This window comes from Mus pahari, chromosome 12 (genome assembly GCF_900095145.1).
Source record: "Mus pahari chromosome 12, PAHARI_EIJ_v1.1, whole genome shotgun sequence".
Taxonomy (NCBI): domain Eukaryota; kingdom Metazoa; phylum Chordata; class Mammalia; order Rodentia; family Muridae; genus Mus; species Mus pahari.
This window is the reverse complement of record NC_034601.1, coordinates 19990106-20010477: the sequence shown is the minus strand read 5'-3', so window position 1 is coordinate 20010477 and position 20372 is coordinate 19990106. Positions and strand designations below refer to the sequence as shown.

Sequence of the window (20372 nt, the reverse complement as noted above, 5' to 3'; positions counted from 1 at the left end):
CCGTAATAAATACTGTGTGGGAAGGGAAGACAGTCTAAGAATAAGAATCAGGAGGTGGATTTTAGCACAGATTCTTTGGAGAAGGAGAAAGCTGTGACGATTGACCCTCATTTTCTAAAAGACACACATCAGCAGGAATTCAGAGTGGTTCCAACTAGGAACCTAAGTTGAAACTGAGGTGACAGCAAACACCCAAGAGATAGGACGGGAAAATGGAAGGATAGCATATCATCTTATGATTTCTGGTTACTTTGCACTTTGTCTTTGGTACATCTAATCTTTTGATAAATCACCAAGACAATGAAATTGCCATAAAAATACTATTTTGAAAATAAAGTAAAGATATTCATAAGAACTATGCTGGCTGGCTGGCTGGCTGCTGCTGTCACAAAAAAGTGCTCTTTTATAGATGAGGGAAAAAAATGAAAATGGTTATTTAGCCCGCTGCTAAGTAAGCCTTCTGGAGCCATACTGTTTCCCTGTGTGGATAAAACCTCTTTACCGCTATGTTACAAATTTAGTTGCATGATCTATGAACCACATAAGCTCTGATATTCTATGATCATCTTGGGTCTGCCGTTTGCCTAGAATTCCTTTCCATTTCTCATGTTTAGGCTTCTAAAATGTTTCTCTAGTATGCAGTATAAAATGTTTGTAAGTTTTAATTCTTAATTAAATTGTTTACTTTCTTGTAGTTGTGTGTGTGTGTATCCCTGTGTGTGTGTATGTATGTATATATATATATATATATATATATATATATGCTTTCCATTTAAACTTTCAATAGGTGATATATATATATATATATAATATGTTGTATATCATGTATATATGATATTATTCTTGGAAATGTTGACAAAAGTATTTTTATATTGTTCTTTATAGTTCATACAATGCAAATATATGACCTATATCATGTCAAGTTTGCTATATTTAACAGTTGATATATCAGATATATAATATGAATGATCTATATGTACACACGTATACACACACACACACACACACACACACACACACAATGCAAATTTACTAAAGGTTTTCTACCTAAAACCACCATAGGCAGAAACACTGTTGCTCACCCTACTGAGCATTTCCTGGGAAGTCCTCCAGCAGTAAGAGCACTACTAGATCCTAAGCTCACCTTTAAGGTACACATAATTTATATTACTATTAGAAACACACTATGCTTCAAACAAGACTACCTTCATCGCTGTTTTAATTTCTGAGCCCCAGTGTTCTTCTGAAACCCAGTGTCCTTTGAGAACAGATGGAGCCAAGACCCGTGTGGCAGGATCCTCACTAGCTCTGAAAGGTCCATTATTAACATCCTGTTTCCTTTTTTTTTTTTTTTTTTTTTTTTAACAAAATGTCTCTGCATAGTTTCAGAATGAAATGAGGCACATGGCAAAGTAGAAAGTGTGGTGAGGTGCTTCTTTGTGTTATTGTGGATCACGTCTCTATCTGCCTGACTTAAAAGTTTAGGAATTTCCTATAGCCAGGGCATGGTAACACATGCCTTTATATTTCCAAAATACAGAGTTAAAGCCACATCGTCCAAACAGACACAAAAACAAAAAATTAATTAGAATTAACATTGGGCAACTTGAAGATGGGAGATAATTCTATGAAAAAAGAGGAAAAGGCTTTGGCTAAATTAGTCAAGAGCAGAGGCACTGTGAAAGCTGTTATGTGAATGTGCTACCTGGAACTTCTTCCTGCACAAACATTACACAGTATGCCTCATTTTCTGCAGGTCATAAGTCATAGTAGCCATACAAAGGTGATTCAGAGACAGACTGGGAAATCATAATGACTACTTGACAAGTGACAGACTATAAACCTCGTAGCCTACTTGAGGTGGTCAGGTAACTCACCAGGTTTTGAGTTTAAAATGTTTTGCCTCAAAGATAGAAAACATCAAAGTTAGGTATGAAAGTCTATTTTGGGGGGCTATTTCAGGTTCCTTCTAACTATAGTACAACATGATCTATAGCAGACATCATCTGCTCTTGGCACATAGCTTAATATGTAAGTGTATGATTATTGTTCTCACAGCATATAATTATGTTAGCCAATAAATACTTACACATCCACTTCAGTTGCATGGATTGAAGAAAATACAGAAGGATGAGCTGGAGCTCCTAATTAACTCTTGCTTTTCTAAATTATAATAATTGAAAAGAATAGACTAGACTATGCTTTGATTTGAGAATGGAATAGGCACACAGCACATAGACTTCAATGTAATTATGAAACTATTTAACTTAGAGGCCATTTTGGTTATTACTTTAACCTCATGAATGTTTTACTTTTTAATGGAACTTTTTTACTTTTTAATGTTTTACTTTTTAATTCTTAAGGAACAATGTCACTTATACTTTTTTTTTATTCAACAGTAAAATAATTAAAATAAATAAATAAATACCAAAGACTTTAATCTGATTATAGAATACACAATGAAACAGAAGTCTAAGTTTTGGGTACACCTGTATTCACATAGTACTCAAAAACGACTACCAAAACACTGGCTAAGTCTCGGTTTCTCTGTCCATGAAATCCAGTATACTATCTATATCTCAGAGGTAAGATGCATATACCCTAGTCAAGTGAGAAGACAAGTACATGTGCATCACAATCAAGAAGCTGGCAGTGACTATGGGTGTGTATTCACAGTAAGAATGTTCAGTTAAGACCACTGCTGAAAAAAAAAAAAAAAACAATCAAAGTGCACTATTTTATAGGCAGCACATGTAGACATTATCCTAAAGAAGAAAGTTGACATGAAGGAAAAAATCTCCCAGCACAGTCTTTTTCCACACAATGCATCTTTGGAGGTCCTTGGTCTCAGAATGTTTCACTAGGGCTTGACTTTTTGTATCCTTCCTTCCTTCCTTTCTTCCCTCCTTCTGTTCTTCCTCCCATTCGTTACACAATCTTTGCATATCTATTATGACTTCTGCTGTTGTGTTTTTATGGGATCCCTATGTGTCTTTGTGTCTATATACATTTCTCCTGCTTTTTCTTCTTTAGATGTCTGTTTACTTTCTCAGAGGGGGAGAGGGAGGAAGGGAGAGGGAGAGAGAAAGGGAGACAGAGAGGGTTTATGAAGGGGGATTTGGGTGGGAGATGAACTGGTGAGAATATCAGAGGAGAAGATAAACTGTAATCAAAATATTAAAAGAAAAAAATTTCAATAAAAGGTCAATGGAGAAGAAAAAAAAGAAGCCCTTGGGAGTAAAAAACAAAAACTAAACAATAACCCAGCTTAAAAGGAGCACATAAACCATTTTGCAGAACGTAACTGAGTCTGGTGGCAGTCATTGTGTTGTTTCCTGAGAAACTAGGTGTGTGGCATTTACTTGCTTAAGTTCAGATGATAGCATGAGCATCATTTCTAGGAAATGGTTCTGTTGATCATCTCCATCTTTTCAGAGTTGGTCTTGTTTCCCCCATTTCCATTCAGAATGAATTTTAGCTCCCCCCTGCTTGAGACCCTTCAACAACTTTCTATGCTCTATAATTGACAAGCTAAAATCTCAGTTTAATAACAAAACTCATTAATGGTGTCAAACTGTCTGCAAGTTAATGGTAGAGTGGCTTCCTACAGCCTCGAGTGTGCTCCCAACCTGGCCTGGGTCTCAGGTTGCTCTCTCTGTGCCTCCAATGGCACAATAGCACACAGCCTCTGGCTTACTTAACACACGTGTGAGCAAGACTGCATAGTTCTGCCATCTTCTGAAAAACCCTACCATTCTCTTCCTGTGTGCTTGTCTTGGCAGCCACAGTTTGCCTCATACTGTGACAGGAGCTACTAGACAGCTACTGCAGGGGCCTATGACTCTGCTCCCAACAATGCACTTTCCTTTTCTGTGCAGTTCACCACAAAAGCCACCATGCCTGCTCTACAGGCAAAGCTGAGCTAATGAATAAGAAACGGAGTCCACGTGCACTGCTGGGAGAGACAGAACCGATACAGATACACTAGAGTTCGACTTTGGTCTGTTTTGCCTTTTGTTCCCAGCCAACCTGCCAGTCTCATTACATGCACTGGGAAGGGGATGGGGATGTGTCTAACAAAGATACTTCAATCTTAGATGAAGATGAGTGATGAATGATTGACAGCACAGAAGCAGGACTGCTCTGTAATTTGTTAGGGTACACTGACAATACAATGACTCCTGTTAACCAATAGAGTGAGACACACAGAGGTCTATGTGCTGCCAATCAGAAAACCAAAAACATTATCAGAATCAAACCACACACTAGCAAAAGGACCTGCCTAACTTTGGCATCTAGAATCCTGTTAACCGGCTACACGGGACACAGAAGGCCTGCAACAGACTTGGCCCTTCCTCCTATACTTAGCAGGAGGGCGATACTCTCTAGTGACAGCACAGCAGCTTCAAAAACACAGATGAGAAATGAAAACTCAGAAATATATCTATGCTCCAAAGTAAGAAGAAATAGGAAAGGAACCGTGCAACATTTGTGGCAGAAAGACAATAACTGATTTCACTTACTTCCTGTGAATCTGGCAAGAAACTGATGCACCAAAAATTATAATGCCAGTTAAACCCACTCACAAACGTCCAAAAGGCTTGGTGTGCTAGCAAATGTCTTCAATCCTGGCACTTGAGAGACAGCTTTATGACTTCAAAGTCAGCCTTGCTTATATACTAGTGAGTTCTAAGACAGTCAAGACCTACTCTCAAAAAGAGGGTCAAAGGCAGAGAGGGAGGACAGAAATACAAAAAAGTCAGTCGTTCTGTTTAGTATGGAAGTCGCACTGTTAGCAGACATGACCTTTGAAACATTGATCATTACTTCTAACAGCAACAACAAAACAGAAGCTTCTTTAGCATACAGCATGACTTTACATAGATGTGTGCTAAGTCTCATATGTAGAAACTTTGACAATGTATAATGAGATATCTACAAGAGATGATTTAGAAAAAGGGCACAGTAATGAAATTAGCTATGCTATCTATATCATCCCAGAGAAGTCGTCATTCTGAAGGATGACGCTGACAATACATGCTGACGAAGTTACTGCTAGCTAACTAGTATGAGCTGATAATTATGTTCTTAGCATGACAGTGAATGTCTGGTAGCATGTGGGAGATGGTACCAGAGGGTTGTGACTTCATTGATAGCTTATGGGATGCAATGGGGCCCTGTCAGATCAGGAGGTAGGGCCACTGGCTTTAAGGAGGTGCACACAAGAAAGAAAGGCTCTCAGAAGAAACTTCACTTTCCAGATAGAGTGAAGACCACTGCTCAAGAAGCACAGTGAGAAGCACCTACCTGTGGGGGCCGTGGCTTGTAGGGTGAGCTGCACTCCAAGTCAGCCAAGATGCTGGTCAAGGAGTCAATCTCTGCATCCAGGCTGGAGCGCCTTTCTTCCAGAGTCTTGCCTCCAGGATTAGTTCCCTGCTGAAAGCACATTCATATTCTGTTAGTTTCCATAGGTAACAATATGAATTCAAATTTCTCAGGTGAAATTTGTTTTTTTTTACTGTTTCCTCTCCTCCCACCCCCCCACCCCATCCTTTTTTTTTTTTTTTTTTTTTTTTTTTGGTTTTGCTAGACAGGGTTTCTCTGTATAGCCCTGACTGTCCTGGAACTCACTTTGTAGACCAGGCTGGTCTCGAACTCAGAAATCTGCCTGTCTCTGCCTCTCAAGTGCTGGGATTAAAGGCATGCGCCACCACGCCCGGCTCTCCCCTCCTTTTTTAAGGTTTCATCAAATCATAGTAAGGTGGCCTCTAAAGCCATATACTTAGACATTTTGATGAAATTTTAAGTGAAAGAAATTAATTCCTCAATGTCTGCACTTTAGGATCCATACAACTGAGGCCCTCTGCACTCAGAAATCATTGATGGTACCTTAGTGGAGAAGCAATGGTTAAGAAGGGAAACCATATCCCAATGGAAAAATCCACACTTGGTACCATGAAGCACGAGAGATGTGTCTCTGGTTAGTGGCAGGAGGCATGTACAGGTGAAGGAAGCCCAGGTACAACTCATAACACATGAAGCAGAAAGAGGTCACTTAGGTCACAGAGCTGCACAGGAAGCACATATAGTGAGGATGTGTGAGGGAGCTGAGGAGCAATGGGACACATCTGCCAATGGTCCATGAAACTCACACTCAGAACCAATAAGAGGAGAACTGACAACAGTTGTACTGCTTGGCCATTTTCGACAACTATTCAGCAGAGCTGGGAAAAGCAAGGGAACAGTTTGCCTACAGCTCAAAGCAAGGAAAAAGACAAGGACGTGGCCCTAGGATTTGGAAGAAGGGTGAGGCAATAAAGTTACAAACAGAAGCAAATGAGTTCTTTGCCCACCATACCACTTTCTCTCAGCCTTACATGGTCTTTAAGTGTGGTACCACAACTTAAGTGGACTCTGATGTATCAGTCAACCCAATGCAGTCAGCACAACGAGAGCCCCAACACACCTTGGTCTACATCAGGCAAACTAGGAAGAACAACTACATCCATATTGAAAATTGGGGATCAGCTCCTAAGATACCACCACACATCACCATGTTACTTCCTGTGTCTGAGCCCTCCTTAACTATGGGTACCTCTAAGAAAGTTATCCCAAGTAGTTATCTCATGATTTTGCCCCTGGCATGTACTGAGGATGCTATTATTCTTTCAATTCCCTCAATCCACTCTGTTTATCTTTCTCATCTTAGCAGCTACTATCTAAGCATTGTCTTTTTAACCATTTGGCTATGGTCCTTCTCATCTCTACAATAAGGTAAGATTGATGAAGCACAGATGTAACTTGTTTTGGACACACTATTTCCTATAATCTTGATCAAGGCCTGAACAGTGTAAATGGTCAATAGGCATGTCCTTAATTTATTGATGAGTAATGATACTGGCAATGTTAAAAGGATTTTCATTCTGTAACCATTCTTATATCAACAGTTTTTGGGTAAGGGGCATGAGGTATAATAGAAACAAGTAAATACTCTAATATATGATCTAAAAATGAAATTAAATGATTAAGAATATGTGGACCTGGGTATACATTCATTCAAACGGATATCAGGATGCTATCACACATCTCGCAGGCTGAAAGACTACCCTAGAACATCTGCCCCAGCCCACACTTGGGAAATAGTGGTATAAAATGTAGGATGTGTTTTATCAGAATCTGAGATTTGGTGTTACTCAACTTTTCAATTTTATATTAGTATTAGAGGTGTGTGTGTGTGTGTGTGTGTGTGTGTGTGCGCGCGCGCATGCGCACGCACATGTACTCTCATGTGGGCACATGTGTCTATGCATCCACAAGTCATAGACTGCACTGGAGCTCAGAAGATAACTCTGTAGAATTGATTCCTTCCTTCCACCTTCATGTGCATTCTGAGGACAGAACGCAGGTCATCACACTTGTACTGCAAATACTTTTAACCAGTAATCCATCTTACTGGCCCATGCCTAAAGTAGTAAGGTTATAAAAATACTAATGTGCCCCTCAAAGGGTCAGCTATTTACCCACAATGCGATAGTATGGGAATCTCAAATTGAAAAGAGAAGGATCCCTTTCATTCTAGAGAGATAGGAGAACATTCTGTATAACTAAACTACCATCAGATGAGAAGGCAGGGCACACCGCTCCACAGGGTGAATACTGAGAACCAAGTGAATTTCATTTCTTGTCTGTGCCTCTAAAATTATCATAATAGAAATTTGATGAGTGCATACACACACACACACACACACACACACACACACACACACACACAGAGTAAATTGGGGAGGACAGTAGATCTGAGTCTGGTTAAATGCTTCCCTGAACTACAGTTGCTTCATCTGGAAAGAGAAGTGACCATCACCAGCCCTAACTCAGTCAGAGATTACTTAAAGACTCAGATGAGTGGATGGGAACATACTTGGTAAATTGTAAAGTGCTATAATTACGATGATTTTCATAAATAGCACTAATTATAGCAACCAGTAACTATAAATTAATAGGCATAATATAACTATTGTTAATTCTTCTTCTTGAGGTAAGTATCACTCATTAAGTATTCCCTTGGGGTACCAGCAAAGAGACAGGATATAATCAGTTCTTCAACTTCTGTACTTTCCTGTAGCACAAAATATACTAACTGCCTATGGCCTGAGTCACAGGATTCTAACCACAAAGATCCAAGTCATAGGATTAACCTGAGCTATAGAGTGAAATGACTAATTATGAACTGTGACCAGCCCAAGCTTGTAGACCTCCACTGGCTCCAGTCTCCTATGTTCTTCTGAGAGTTGGGGCTGATCCCCATTTCCCCTTGTCAGATTAGGTTGATGCAATATACGAACAAGTCCCAGCCTCATTCTAGTGGCTTCTGCAGGTACAACCCCAGTTGCCCTACCTGACCTCATATAATAACTTTGTGTCTACATTTTGATCCTCATTATGAACAAGGAACAGACACTTTCTCCCTCCAAGGTGTCTCTTTTGTATCTTGGCTCCACCCCTGGAGTTCTGCCCGGGTTCCCACACAAACCCTATTCTTAATAAACTCATCTACTTTCAGAATCTTCAGATTTATGTCCTCTCTTGCTCTCCACAAAGCATTCCTAAATGCAGCTGAAAGAAACCTACATCCTTACAAACATTCTCACTATGGTTCTGCCTGTCAGCTAATGGTTACACAGCATACCAGAGGCCAAACGACAATTAGAAGGAGTCCTTGGTGATTTGCATTAATGTTGGTTCCAGATATCGCAGGCACTCAGATTAAGTAGCCATTGTAATAACGGTTTTCCACCTTCTCCAGTCATAGCCAGAAAGATCCCAAGGTGTAAGTCTGGCTTCCCTGAGAAACAATGCTGTGCCAGAAGGCCTGCATGAAAGTTAACTGGGGAATTGATTCCAAAAACTCCCATTGAGGGAGCAGGAGGAGTGAGAGCCAATCCACATGGTCAGCCTGAGCTCAGTGGCAGTGTGGGCCACTCCTCGGGTCTCTTAGGACTGCACGGACCTGTTTTGATGAACACCCGTTAGAACTCTCAAGCTGCTACTCTTGTCTACAGCTGCTGTAGGACTTAAAACTTCGCCATGCATCAATCAAGGGATGGAAACGGTTACAGAGAAGACACAGCACAGACAGTGCAGGTAGCAAAGGACTCCAAGGGTGCCAGTGTGTCATACCCACACCCATGCAGAGCTCACAAGAATGACACAAGAAGACAAAAGCCAGGCCTAAGAGGGTATCTACGCACTGCACTCCAATAACTGAACTGTCCACACAATGTAACTCCCAGAAGAGTCATTTCCATTATCCTAGACATATATGAAAATAACTAAAGCTCAACAAACTACGTTTGGAAAAAATTGTAATTTTAGGTGGCAATAGTAGAATTATAGGGAGATGACTCCACCCTGGCAAGAACATGAAAACAGACTATGAAAGATAGGTTCCCAACAGAAACATATGGCATGTGAGAGAAATAAGCCAAACTATACCAACAGACTGAGCAAGGTGGACTATCCTTTAGCCCAAACATTGATAATTGACTAAGAGTGAAACAGGGCACTGGCAATGAGGAAGGTAGAAATATCATGTTCATTTATCCATTGCTTGTACTTATCAGTGTTATTAGGAGTTAAACATATTTTTATGAAATAAAATTCTGCTCTTAGATCTTTCCTCCAAATTCAATATTTCATCCCATTTGCAGTCCATTTCTATGAATTATATTTGCTGTTTCATCTGAACTATTAATAAGACCTTGCCTCCCTAACTTATACCATTGCAGCCTGCATGATCTTCAAATGGCCAAATATGTCAGTATTATTATCATACTGTATTATCATATGAGAGAAACTCAGCATATTGGCAGTACTACAGACCTGCATATTCACATACTACAGACTTCATACCTACATACTCACATACTGCATCCGTGCATTTCTCATTTGTTTTCAAGTGTCAGCACGGGTCAGTCCTAGCAATCTTTTCATCTGCTATTGTTAATTTATACTCAAAAATGAATCAAAGGTCATGCACTCAGGAAGATTATCTGGAATCTGTTTATTCCCATTGAGCACAGGCCAGCTTTGTCAGGCCACGTTATCTTGTAAAAACTGAATGAAGTGGATTTACTTGAGTCTTAGATGTAGATCAGATATTCTACTACTGTAAAGGTATCCTAGACCTGTAAAATTATTCCCATATATTAAACATCAATATATGAGAGGTGCTACTCTGAAACTCTGCCAATAATCTGCCCATTAGAGACCTTCCACTCAAACATTTTAGTGTTTACTCATAGGCCTTGCCTAAACCAAGCAAGTCTTAACTGGCTGCATACCACTGAGGCCATTCACCATTTATCAATGGAAATGAACTCATCTTGTGTTACATAGCACAGAGTTGTGAGCAAGTGAGAAGTGTGGGAGCAGGAGCAACTATTGCATTAGCGATTAGGCCAACATCGTTGGAGGTCTTCTCCTGTGCTAATGAAAACAAGAAAAGGAGAAAGGTGTACAAACACACACACACACACACACACACACAGAGGTGAATACATGTGTGTATTCATATCTCAACAATTAAAGAAAAGACCCTTGAATTTGAAAGAAATTAAAAGGAGGATTTATGGTAAAAGGGAGGGAAGGAAGAAACAAAATGATGTAATTAATTCATAATTTTAAAAATTAAAAATATTATTCTAAAAGGTCACCTTGGGAACCTGGTTTCCTAGAATCATAGTCTATGAAAAGAATACCTTCCCAGACAACCTAAAAATAGAAATAAAGTTCATTTTAGGGAATCCAGGAAACTAATAACACAAGCAAAGCATGATTATAAATGTCCCTGTTATTTTCTTTTCAAGTCTATTTGTGTCATTTAGTCAGTATGAATTCAACTGCATTACTTTTCTTATTGTAATTATTAAAATTCATTATTCCCAGAATTCTAGTACTATGAACGAGAAAAAGATGGCCATATCCACAAAGATAAATAAAAAGGCATATTTCTTATCAGCAAAACTTGGTATATATCTACTTTAATGACCAAATTTACAATATACATTATATATCATCATATATATCAAACTGAGGACATGATTAATATATGGTGTGTTTCTTTTAATTGAAGAACGGCCCCTCAAAGACTTTTAAACACAATACAAACCCTGGTATAAAGATTCCAAATCCAGACAATGAGGATTTGATAGCTATATATGTTTGTTAACTTTGTAAGTTTAAAATATTGAACTTAGATCCCCAATCATGTCATAAAGTTGTAGAGATTAATAAATTCATATTTTCTAAGTGTTAGACAGTAAATATCAACATAATAAATACTCTGACCACATTAGCAACAAAGCAAACAATGCTTTGGCTTGCAACAACTGTATTGCAGATGTAACTTTTAAATATATTCTGCTCCAAAACAGATCAATAAGCTGGAATAGGATATATGTGAAGTCACATTCATACATGTTCTAGTGTTTGGATATTTACAACATTGATGATCGTTTACAAATCTTTTTTGCTTGAGTTCTTTCCATGGTAAAGTCCCACAACCAAATGGGAAATTGAGAAAAACTGTTCTGTCCCATGCCAAGTATTGCATGTTGTATAACAATGATTATCAGGAAAAGGGGTGGGGGGCTAATGAAACGTTAGACCTCTGTGACAGGGGGACCCAAATAGTTCTTCTGAAAAAATTCCTTCATAGTTAATAAAATTTTAATAAAGAGATAACAACGTGTTAACAATGCTAAAAGACTAAACGGTGCCCCCCCCCTTGCACACACTATGAAACATTTCATTGCCAAAGCAAATACTTTGCGTCAAAGGATCATTTCAGAAGTCCATTAAATAAATAAGAAAGTTATTTTTATTCCCCCTTCTAGAAGAGAAAACATTGAGGAGAGAGGGATTCAAGAAAACAAAACTTACTCATTTCCAGTATCATTGGTGGAATACAAATAGTGAAATGCAGGAAAGAAGAGCCCATCTTCAGGCTACTACACAGTGCGACATGGACTCTGTAGGTGTCTTAGAATCATTATCGATAAGCTTTACAGGGAGACTGTGAGCATCTACCAACATCTTATTCTTTCCATCAAAAAGCAAAGCTTAATTAAGTCATCCAGCCATGTGCTAATTATGAGACACAGAAACCTGTACCACAGTTCCTTGAATCCAATACACTCATGTAAAAGAAAAGGAGACCGTGTAGTGGTTCTGACCTGTGAAGCTCATAACCAAATGAGCTAATGTCTCAGCATGACGAACTGCTTAGACACGTTACACCAAATACAGCACTTCCTACCAATCCAACTTCCCTCAGAACTCTGTGAGCAGAGACAGATGGAATGGAAGGAGTGCTTAGCCTGAGCATCTCTTCCTAGCTCTGCCATCATGAGTAGTGGAAACCTGGGCAAATCACTGTCCTTTCTAAGCCCCTCACCAGCAACATGAGCATGGACTTGCTCTTTCTGCTCTCCTGCAAGAAGAAATTGATGCTCTGTCTATACACAAGACTGTGCACTGTGGCGCAATATGGGGGTATAAAGGGTTTTAAGTTAATTTGTAGTGGCTTTTATTCTTTCGCTTATACTCACTTTTCCAGACTGGATTATTCTGCTTCCATTTCACTTAAGCATTATTTTGATTCTTGGAACTACAGACATTACCGACACACTTGACATATTCAAGTAGAATCAGTAACAATATTTTCTAGAGGAAGCCCAATCTTTAAGAGTCACCTGCTACTTAAAGAAAATGGAAGCAACAAGGGGACTGGACTCCAGCAAGCAGTTAAGAGAGGGCAAGGTAAGGCACTCATCACATCGTATCACAGAGGCCTAAACTGGACAAAACCTTTATGATGAATTATTGAAATACTAGAGAAATCATATCTGCTAGCAATAAAAGGTGGATTAGCTGCCAAAGAAACACCCCAGGTCTAGGTGCCATTTTCTCTTTTCCAAATTTCCTTTTCCATTCTGAGAAATATCCCTTGAGCATGCATCATTACCCAGCAGTCTGGCCCAAAGCACCCAGTCTACACAGGCTCTCTGCACTACCATTGTCAACAGAGAGGTAGCCACACTTAGGAAAGCTTCAGCAACATCTCAGCAAATATCCTAGCAGCCTTAGAAACCCATGGAGTTTACTGTCCGTGCTGGACAGCATACCAGAGACCAAGAGGGAAGCACTACAGTCTATCCAAGCAGCAAGTACAACTGGAGCTCCAGCTAAAAGGGTCTCTCTGCTAAGCCCTTACACTTTGGTTTACATCAAAATGGATTGGAAAATAGGGAAGATCCTTTCTACAGACAGGCTGAGATTGAATGAGCTTTGTAAATTATCAAAGATGAGGTCATAGATGTAATCACATAAAAAGAAAAGCTCCATTGATGTGGGAGATGGCTAAATTGGTAAAATACTTGTCCCATGTCATAGTTAGGTACACTACTGCTTTGATGAAACACCATAACCAAAGAAACTTGTGGAGGAAAGGGTTTAATAGGCTTATGCTTCCACATTGAAGAAATTCCAGATAGGAACTTAAGCAGGACAGGATTCTAGAGGCAGAATCTGATGTATAGGACATGGAAGGGTACTGCTTGCTTGTTTGCTTTCCATGGTTTGCTTGGCCTATTGTGTTATAGATCCCAGGACTACTTGCCCAGAGATAATATAATGCCTTATACCTGGGTAATATAGAAGCGTTTCCTCAATTAAGGTTCCCTCCTTTCAGATAACTCTATCTTGGACGTTAAGTTGACATTAGAGTAGCCATTGCATCCCAGAAGCATGGGGATCCAAATTTGGATTCCCAGCACCGGTATCAAATCTGGGTTCCAGATATGGGGAGGGAGATACAAGCAAATTCCTGGAGATTACTGATCAGTTAGTGATCCAGTCAGTTATTTGCCTACTAGAATCACTCAGCTCTGGATTACATGCCCACAGACAGACAGACAGATAGACAGACAGACAATGAGAGAGACAGAGAGTCTTTCAATTTCAACAAAAATTCTAGCTTTGATACTAATCTCTCTAACAATGAATACCTAATGTAAGGTAGTTCCCATTCTTTTTTCTATAAATGTTATTAAATATTCAGAATGTACTGGCATGATGGACAAGAACATAGATGGCAAAGTAGATGGCAAAGGAAAAAGAAGGGATGGAGAAGAGGCACAGAGGAGGACGGAGAAAGAAGGATCAGGCCTCCCAGTGTGGTTTTAACTACAAATCTCTGTAGAAGAGTCCAAGTAGGGAAGGATATGTGGCAAGAGACATGAAATGAAAAATAAATAAAAAACAGAGAGAACAGAGAAAGCGTGGAAACCAGACAGAGCTGCATGGACAAAGGAGAAAAGTCTTGACCTTGGATGGACAAGACCATTTAAGGTGCTCAGCTGAAGAACAGGGGGTTCTGGGGGCACAGTGCAATGTACTGTGTGTGCAACAGGACTGTGCTTTGGGAGAGAAGACAGCAAGGTCAGATTCACAGGGTCATGTGTGATCACACTGTCCACATGTACAGATCTTACAGGGAGCTTGGCACTGCTCCCAGATGAGGATAGTTAAAGGATAAACACAGCCCCATGACGAAGCAGAGTGCGCGCATGGGTAATTGCATCTTGGGATTCCGTGTTGATGTGGGAACAAACACATGGTATGAATCACATATATTTTAGGAAGTTCTCAGATAGTTTACATTAACACTCCCAACATGAATTCCTATTTTTATGTCCAAGGTTAACATTGATAAAAAATTTGAGAACAAATCAGAAAACCACTGACCTGATCTCCCCTTAGGCAGGAATGAGTCCAACAATCATGACTGGAGCATGTAGCTAGCTGGTGCATTACAAACTGACAGGTGGCCATGACAAGTGACTTTGCCATCCTAGAGGATGAAGTCTTCAAGTCTCACTACTCTCATCTCAACTTATAAACCCTTCCTGTAGTCTGAATGCTGCCCATGCCTCTGCAGTGCACTCCTTCCTGAAAAATGCTTCCTTGTTCACAGACTATTGAGAGTCAATGATAATCAAAGACCTACTGTGCTCCTGCCAAGGGCTCAGTGCTGAGCCTGTGTGAATAAAGACACCAAACAAAGGAAAAATGAAAGCCTGAACTGGTCACTCCACCTGCACTTTCCACCGCTCCCCTCTTTCAGCCATGAGTTTTATTTGTAAGATATATTTCCCTTCAACTAACTTTCTCAGTGTAAGTCTCCTGTCTGCTGTTCACACTTAAGGTGAAATCTGAGTCCCACTGGCTATAAATGTCAAGGATTTAAAGGCACATACTCTTTTAACAAATCCATGTGCTCTTCATTTTGGTTTTCACTTAAGAAACAGGAGAATAATATCACAACCTGAAAAGATAACTTGGAGACCAGGTGACAGGAGAGGAACGAACCTAAGCATGTGACAGGCCTTCTGTAACTGTACCAACTAGATAAGGTCTAGGAAATGGTTACTGTGTAAAGGAAAAGTTCTGGTTCCAGGGAAAGGGTGTGTTGAAAAAGACAAGCAAGAATTGGGTTTCAAAGGGAACATACGCCATCTTTGATTGTAGAAGTATCTGAGATTTCTGTTAGAAGGTACATCCCTAGCACCTCCCACAGAGTGAACAAATCTAAATTCTTGAGTACCAAGTATTCAGTCTCTTTCCCAATCCTTTTCTACACTAAATTTGAAACATAGTGTCATACTTTGGCAGCCTGATGCTAACCCAAATGCTAACAGTAGCTGGAACAATTTAATTAAAACCTCACAACTCTAAGCACATTTAGGCATAGTTCCTTAATAATACATTCTAATCCAATTCCTAGTGATGGAAAATGCTTTTCTCTCTGCTCAACAGTTCTCAGTTCCACCATCAGTTCTGGTAGGGTTGAGTACAGCCTATTTCACTTCTCATTTGTAGGAAGAACAAATATGTTTACCACCTCCGAGGGGTGCTGTGACTTTCCATTTATTGGTGTTTATAAATCTGAGTCTGCTGAAAATCATCTGTAAGTTGACATTCTTCGTAGCGCCTTGTTGGAGCTTAATACACATTTAATTAGAGAACAATAGCAATACAGAGAAATCCACGAATTATCAAGGCATTATTTTCACCCTCCTGCCACAATACTATCTGGAGACTGCACAGAACCGTTCATTAATGAGGGATTATTATCAACATCTCTTCTAGAAATACACACTTAACATTTGCCTCAGAGAATATTCTCATTCCACAAACACAAAAACAAGCCAAGCCACCCACCTGGAAGAAAGCAAGAATCCTGTAAGCATCCTTCCTGCCCCTGTGTTCTCCACATCCTCAGACACCATTTTCTTTCCCAGAATTCCCAATTGCAGCCATCAGGGCCACTACCAGCTCTACTACTATTTCTTCTTCTGCTCCGTTGGGCCCCACCCTTTGGAGTCCATAGCAGGTCACCACAGGCATGAACAGACAGCTTTTTACTGCTCTCTAATAATGCATAAAGCTTTAGATTGCAAAACTTCCTCAAATGTCATCCTAACTGCCAAAGAGAACAATCCATTTATTAGAACTGTGTGTAGGGACTGTAAGACACCCAGGGTGAATTGTACCATGCACAGTTATGTGGAAGGAAGAGCTTTAGAAAAGAAATACAGCTTCCCTGTATAAGCAGTCCGGAGCCTCCTTTCTCTAAAGACAATACACTAGCTGGGTAAGCTTGCCACTGAGTGTGGAGTAGCACAGGCACTGGCTCCCAGGCCTCCCTACTGCTGTGCAATGTAAGGGTTCTATAGCATTTCTTGTTATCCTGGGTTTTACAACTCCAGTCTGCTGTTCTGTGTGCTTTGCCTTGGCACGCATAGCTGAAGTACAGGAATCTGTGCCTAGTGCGATTGAGGTTTCACCAACAAAAAAGGGGAAATCTTCGTGATTTTACTATTCTCACTATGAAAAAATGCCATATTTATTTCCCCCTTTTTGAAATGACACTAAGGAAACACATGTGAGGCTGCCATGAACAGAGGCTGTACTTTCCAAACAGTAGCAAAAGATGAAAAATAGAAAACCTTAATTTGCACAAGAACTATATAACTTCCTCTCCCATTTCCTAGCTTTATCACCCCATGCCAGCAAAAGTAGTACACGGTAAACTCTTTGCAAGCTCACACTAGCAGGAAAAGGTTAAGTGTGATACATAGCACACTCTCTGCTTTCCAAATTTCCCACTGTGAACTCAAACAATCAACAACCAATCTACAAAAATCAACTGAGTTCCTAATCTATATTCTTCCAACAAAGTAAGAACTATGGATGCCATAGGAGGTAAAGCATCACATTTTAGGTTCGTACTAAAATGGAAATGAAATGGAAGATAATGGGAAGAATACACACCCAGGAACACAGAAGCCTGTCACTGAGCTAGATCAGCAATTCTAGTAACTGGGGTGGTACAGACAGGTGGGCCAGCTGAGAAATATAGGCCTGGAGTTCCCTCATAAAAAGAACTGGCTAGAATAGGAACAGACAAATAGGGAGTTGGTGATTCATGATATCAAATTACTTCTGTAGGACTTCTCTATACTGTGCTGCAATTCTAACTTTATAAAATATAGCTGAAAGTCAGGATTAATGTCCAGGACTAATTGCATCACTCCACGAAGAGGCATACATCAGATGACGGGAACATTAAGCAGCAGTAACTGCTTATCTCTGTAGTTGGATTTCAAGGTAGCATTTACAATGAGGTAGACACTGCTAGACAAAATGGTTTTCCAGGAAAATATTCTTGAAATTGTCATTTTGCAGGTGAAGCTGTAAACATGTTCCTAAGGCTCACGCGGGAGCTTTTTATCATTGAGTCTTGGTGCATCAGGTATGTCAAGACAGAGACAGAGAAGGAAGCCAGGACTGGTAGGAAACCATGTACAAGACGGTAGAAAATAAAGTACAGCTCTTCTTTAATGGAAAACATACTGGCCAGTCAAAAGATAAGCAAGTATGAGCCAGCAAACATGAAGCAGGGAAGTTTGACTTGGTATTGTTTAAAAATGGAAACATCATTTCAATACAGCAAAGTCCTACAGAGGAGACACTGTTGTATGTTGTAAGAGTAAGGTAAGTCATGGAGCCCTCTGAACAGTTCAATAAAAGGAGAAAATGCATGTGGCTGGCAGTACACAACCACAGGAAGGAAATAACAAGTTCTTGAACATTAACTGTTTAGGGACATTTAGCTGTAATGGGAAAAAATTAGAATAAAAGCAATGAGTCATTTGTATTATGAATAGGCCAAAATGATGGGCAGTGAAATAAATGGACTGGAACAAATCAGACTCGCTCTCAAGCCCAAAGACCTTGCTGATGAATACAGGAAAAAAACAGGACATGTACACAATGACCAACGGACCCTGGGATTTCAATGTGGGACTGCAGAAAATGACAGTGTGTTAAACCAAATGTAACTCTCGTAATAAGATGATGGAAAAACTTTGGGATAAACTGAGTTCGATTATGAAAACTTTTTCCATGAAGAGGACTGTAGAAGATAATGGGAATTATCTTCTCGATGATGGGCCTTGCAGTTACTAAATCACAGAACGGATCTTTACCACATCCAGCTATCAGGTGACCAACCACTGAGCTGACCCCTTCATATCCCTGCTCCTAGTAAGAGAAGAGAGAGGGTTAAAGGAAGAAATCTTATTGGGCACGGAAAGTACAAACAGTAAGAAAGAAGATCCTGTAAGGAAGGAATGTGTGAGGGGAACCAAAGGAGAGACACCAGGTTCTGGGAGGACAGCAGAGTAGGAAGCACTTAACAGCCAACTAGACAAATGCCACAATGACGTGGTCTGCATGATATGACAGATTTGGAACTCTGGAGTCTATTGGAGGTTCTCAGTTTTTAGGCGGAAGCCATGGGTGGGGGCCAGGCTCATTGGTTACCCACAGTAACCCTCAGTGGCCAGGACTAATTCCCAAAGGTTTTAGACTACTGATTGAAGGTCTTCTCACCGACAACATGGACGTATCTTAGGCTATTGTCTAAGGTAGCAGATTGGTAAAGATGGGCATACATATATATTTCAGGGTCAAATTGCAAGAGGCTTACCTAATGTGAATTTATCATTTATCTTAACTTTGAAATGGGATCATGCTACATAGCCCAGACTGGCCTGAAATAGTTCCTTAGACGCCTAAGACCTGGGATGGGAATATTGGTATATACAACCATACCCAGTAGAGTAGATCTGAAAAATAGGAAAGATCTGAGGATACTATTCACCAGTAGCATATTTTTTTGGCAAGTATAAAGCCAGAAAAAGGAAGAAAAGTGAAGAAGAGGAGGAAGAAAAGGAAGAAGGAGGAGGAAGACACCACATGAAAGATTAAATATTCTAAAGGAATTACTAGAGTAGCTCCTATCAACACTGGACTTGCTTTCCAAAAGGGTTTTACAAATACAGAATCCCCAAATCTACCTGCTCACATCTGAATGCTGATCTAGAAGCTGAAGCAGAACAAAAAGCAATGTTTGACATACACTTTTAGCTATCATATTGCCCCAAATCAGAAAATGGTAAAGAACCCAACAGTCTGGCCACCCACACACACACACACACACACACACACACACACACAAGCACACGTACACATACACAGGAAGAGAGAAATCATGACACTAGCAACCTCCTTACTGCTGCTCTTGAACCAATGACCTAGAAGGAAGAAGGTAAAGGGTCACAAAGCACAGAGCATCCTCAGCCTTCTTAGATATTTCCATGGACCAAACAACACCGTAAGAAAAGAGCACATGGCTCAGAGTAGGCTGCCACATCCACTCATGATCACACACTTCCCACTACCACATTCTCAGGCTCAGTAGCATAAATGTGCTCCTACATCAGTGTCCTCTTCCCTCATCATATTGATGGGCAGAGGTGAAGGCAACCTCTGTGATAAGCTCCATCCAAATATGATCTAGGGAGCTGTCAGTTACTGTGGGTTCACAAATGAAAGTGGGCATAGTTGTGGACCTGAGGTCATTATGCCTAAAAATGGGCACAATGGGAAACAGGAAGGTGACTATCAGCCGTCATACACATACTGGCTGTAAACCTGTAAACTCTTTTCAAAAAAAGGTGAGTTTGCTTAAAGAAATCATAACTGGACTTTCAGACATGAATTAGGTTTCTTCATAGTTCACAATACTGTGTTCACTTTATCCTTAGAAATGGCAGCCTCTTTCCATGGCTTTGCTTATCAGCATTTTATGGGACACTTCATCTCTCTCTCTCTCTCTCTCTCTCTCTCTCTCTCTCTCTCTCTTCTCTTCACACACACACACACACACTTTCAGCAAATACTTA

General features: G+C 40.1%; 1 protein-coding gene across 7 annotated transcripts in view; it reads right to left on the bottom strand.

Annotated features, from left to right (window-relative positions):
* Nucleotides 1–20372, bottom strand: part of Lpp (LIM domain containing preferred translocation partner in lipoma) — a 599010-nt gene that overhangs the window by 304517 nt on the left and 274121 nt on the right. For 6 of the 7 annotated variants that reach the window (XM_029544361.1, XM_029544363.1, XM_029544362.1 and 3 more), the window contains one exon: nt 5308–5436. In XM_029544361.1, coding sequence (XP_029400221.1) covers nt 5308–5436 — 129 coding nt within the window. The remainder of the gene's footprint in view (nt 1–5307; nt 5437–20372) is intronic. The other variant, XM_021209404.2, reaches the window with a different exon arrangement.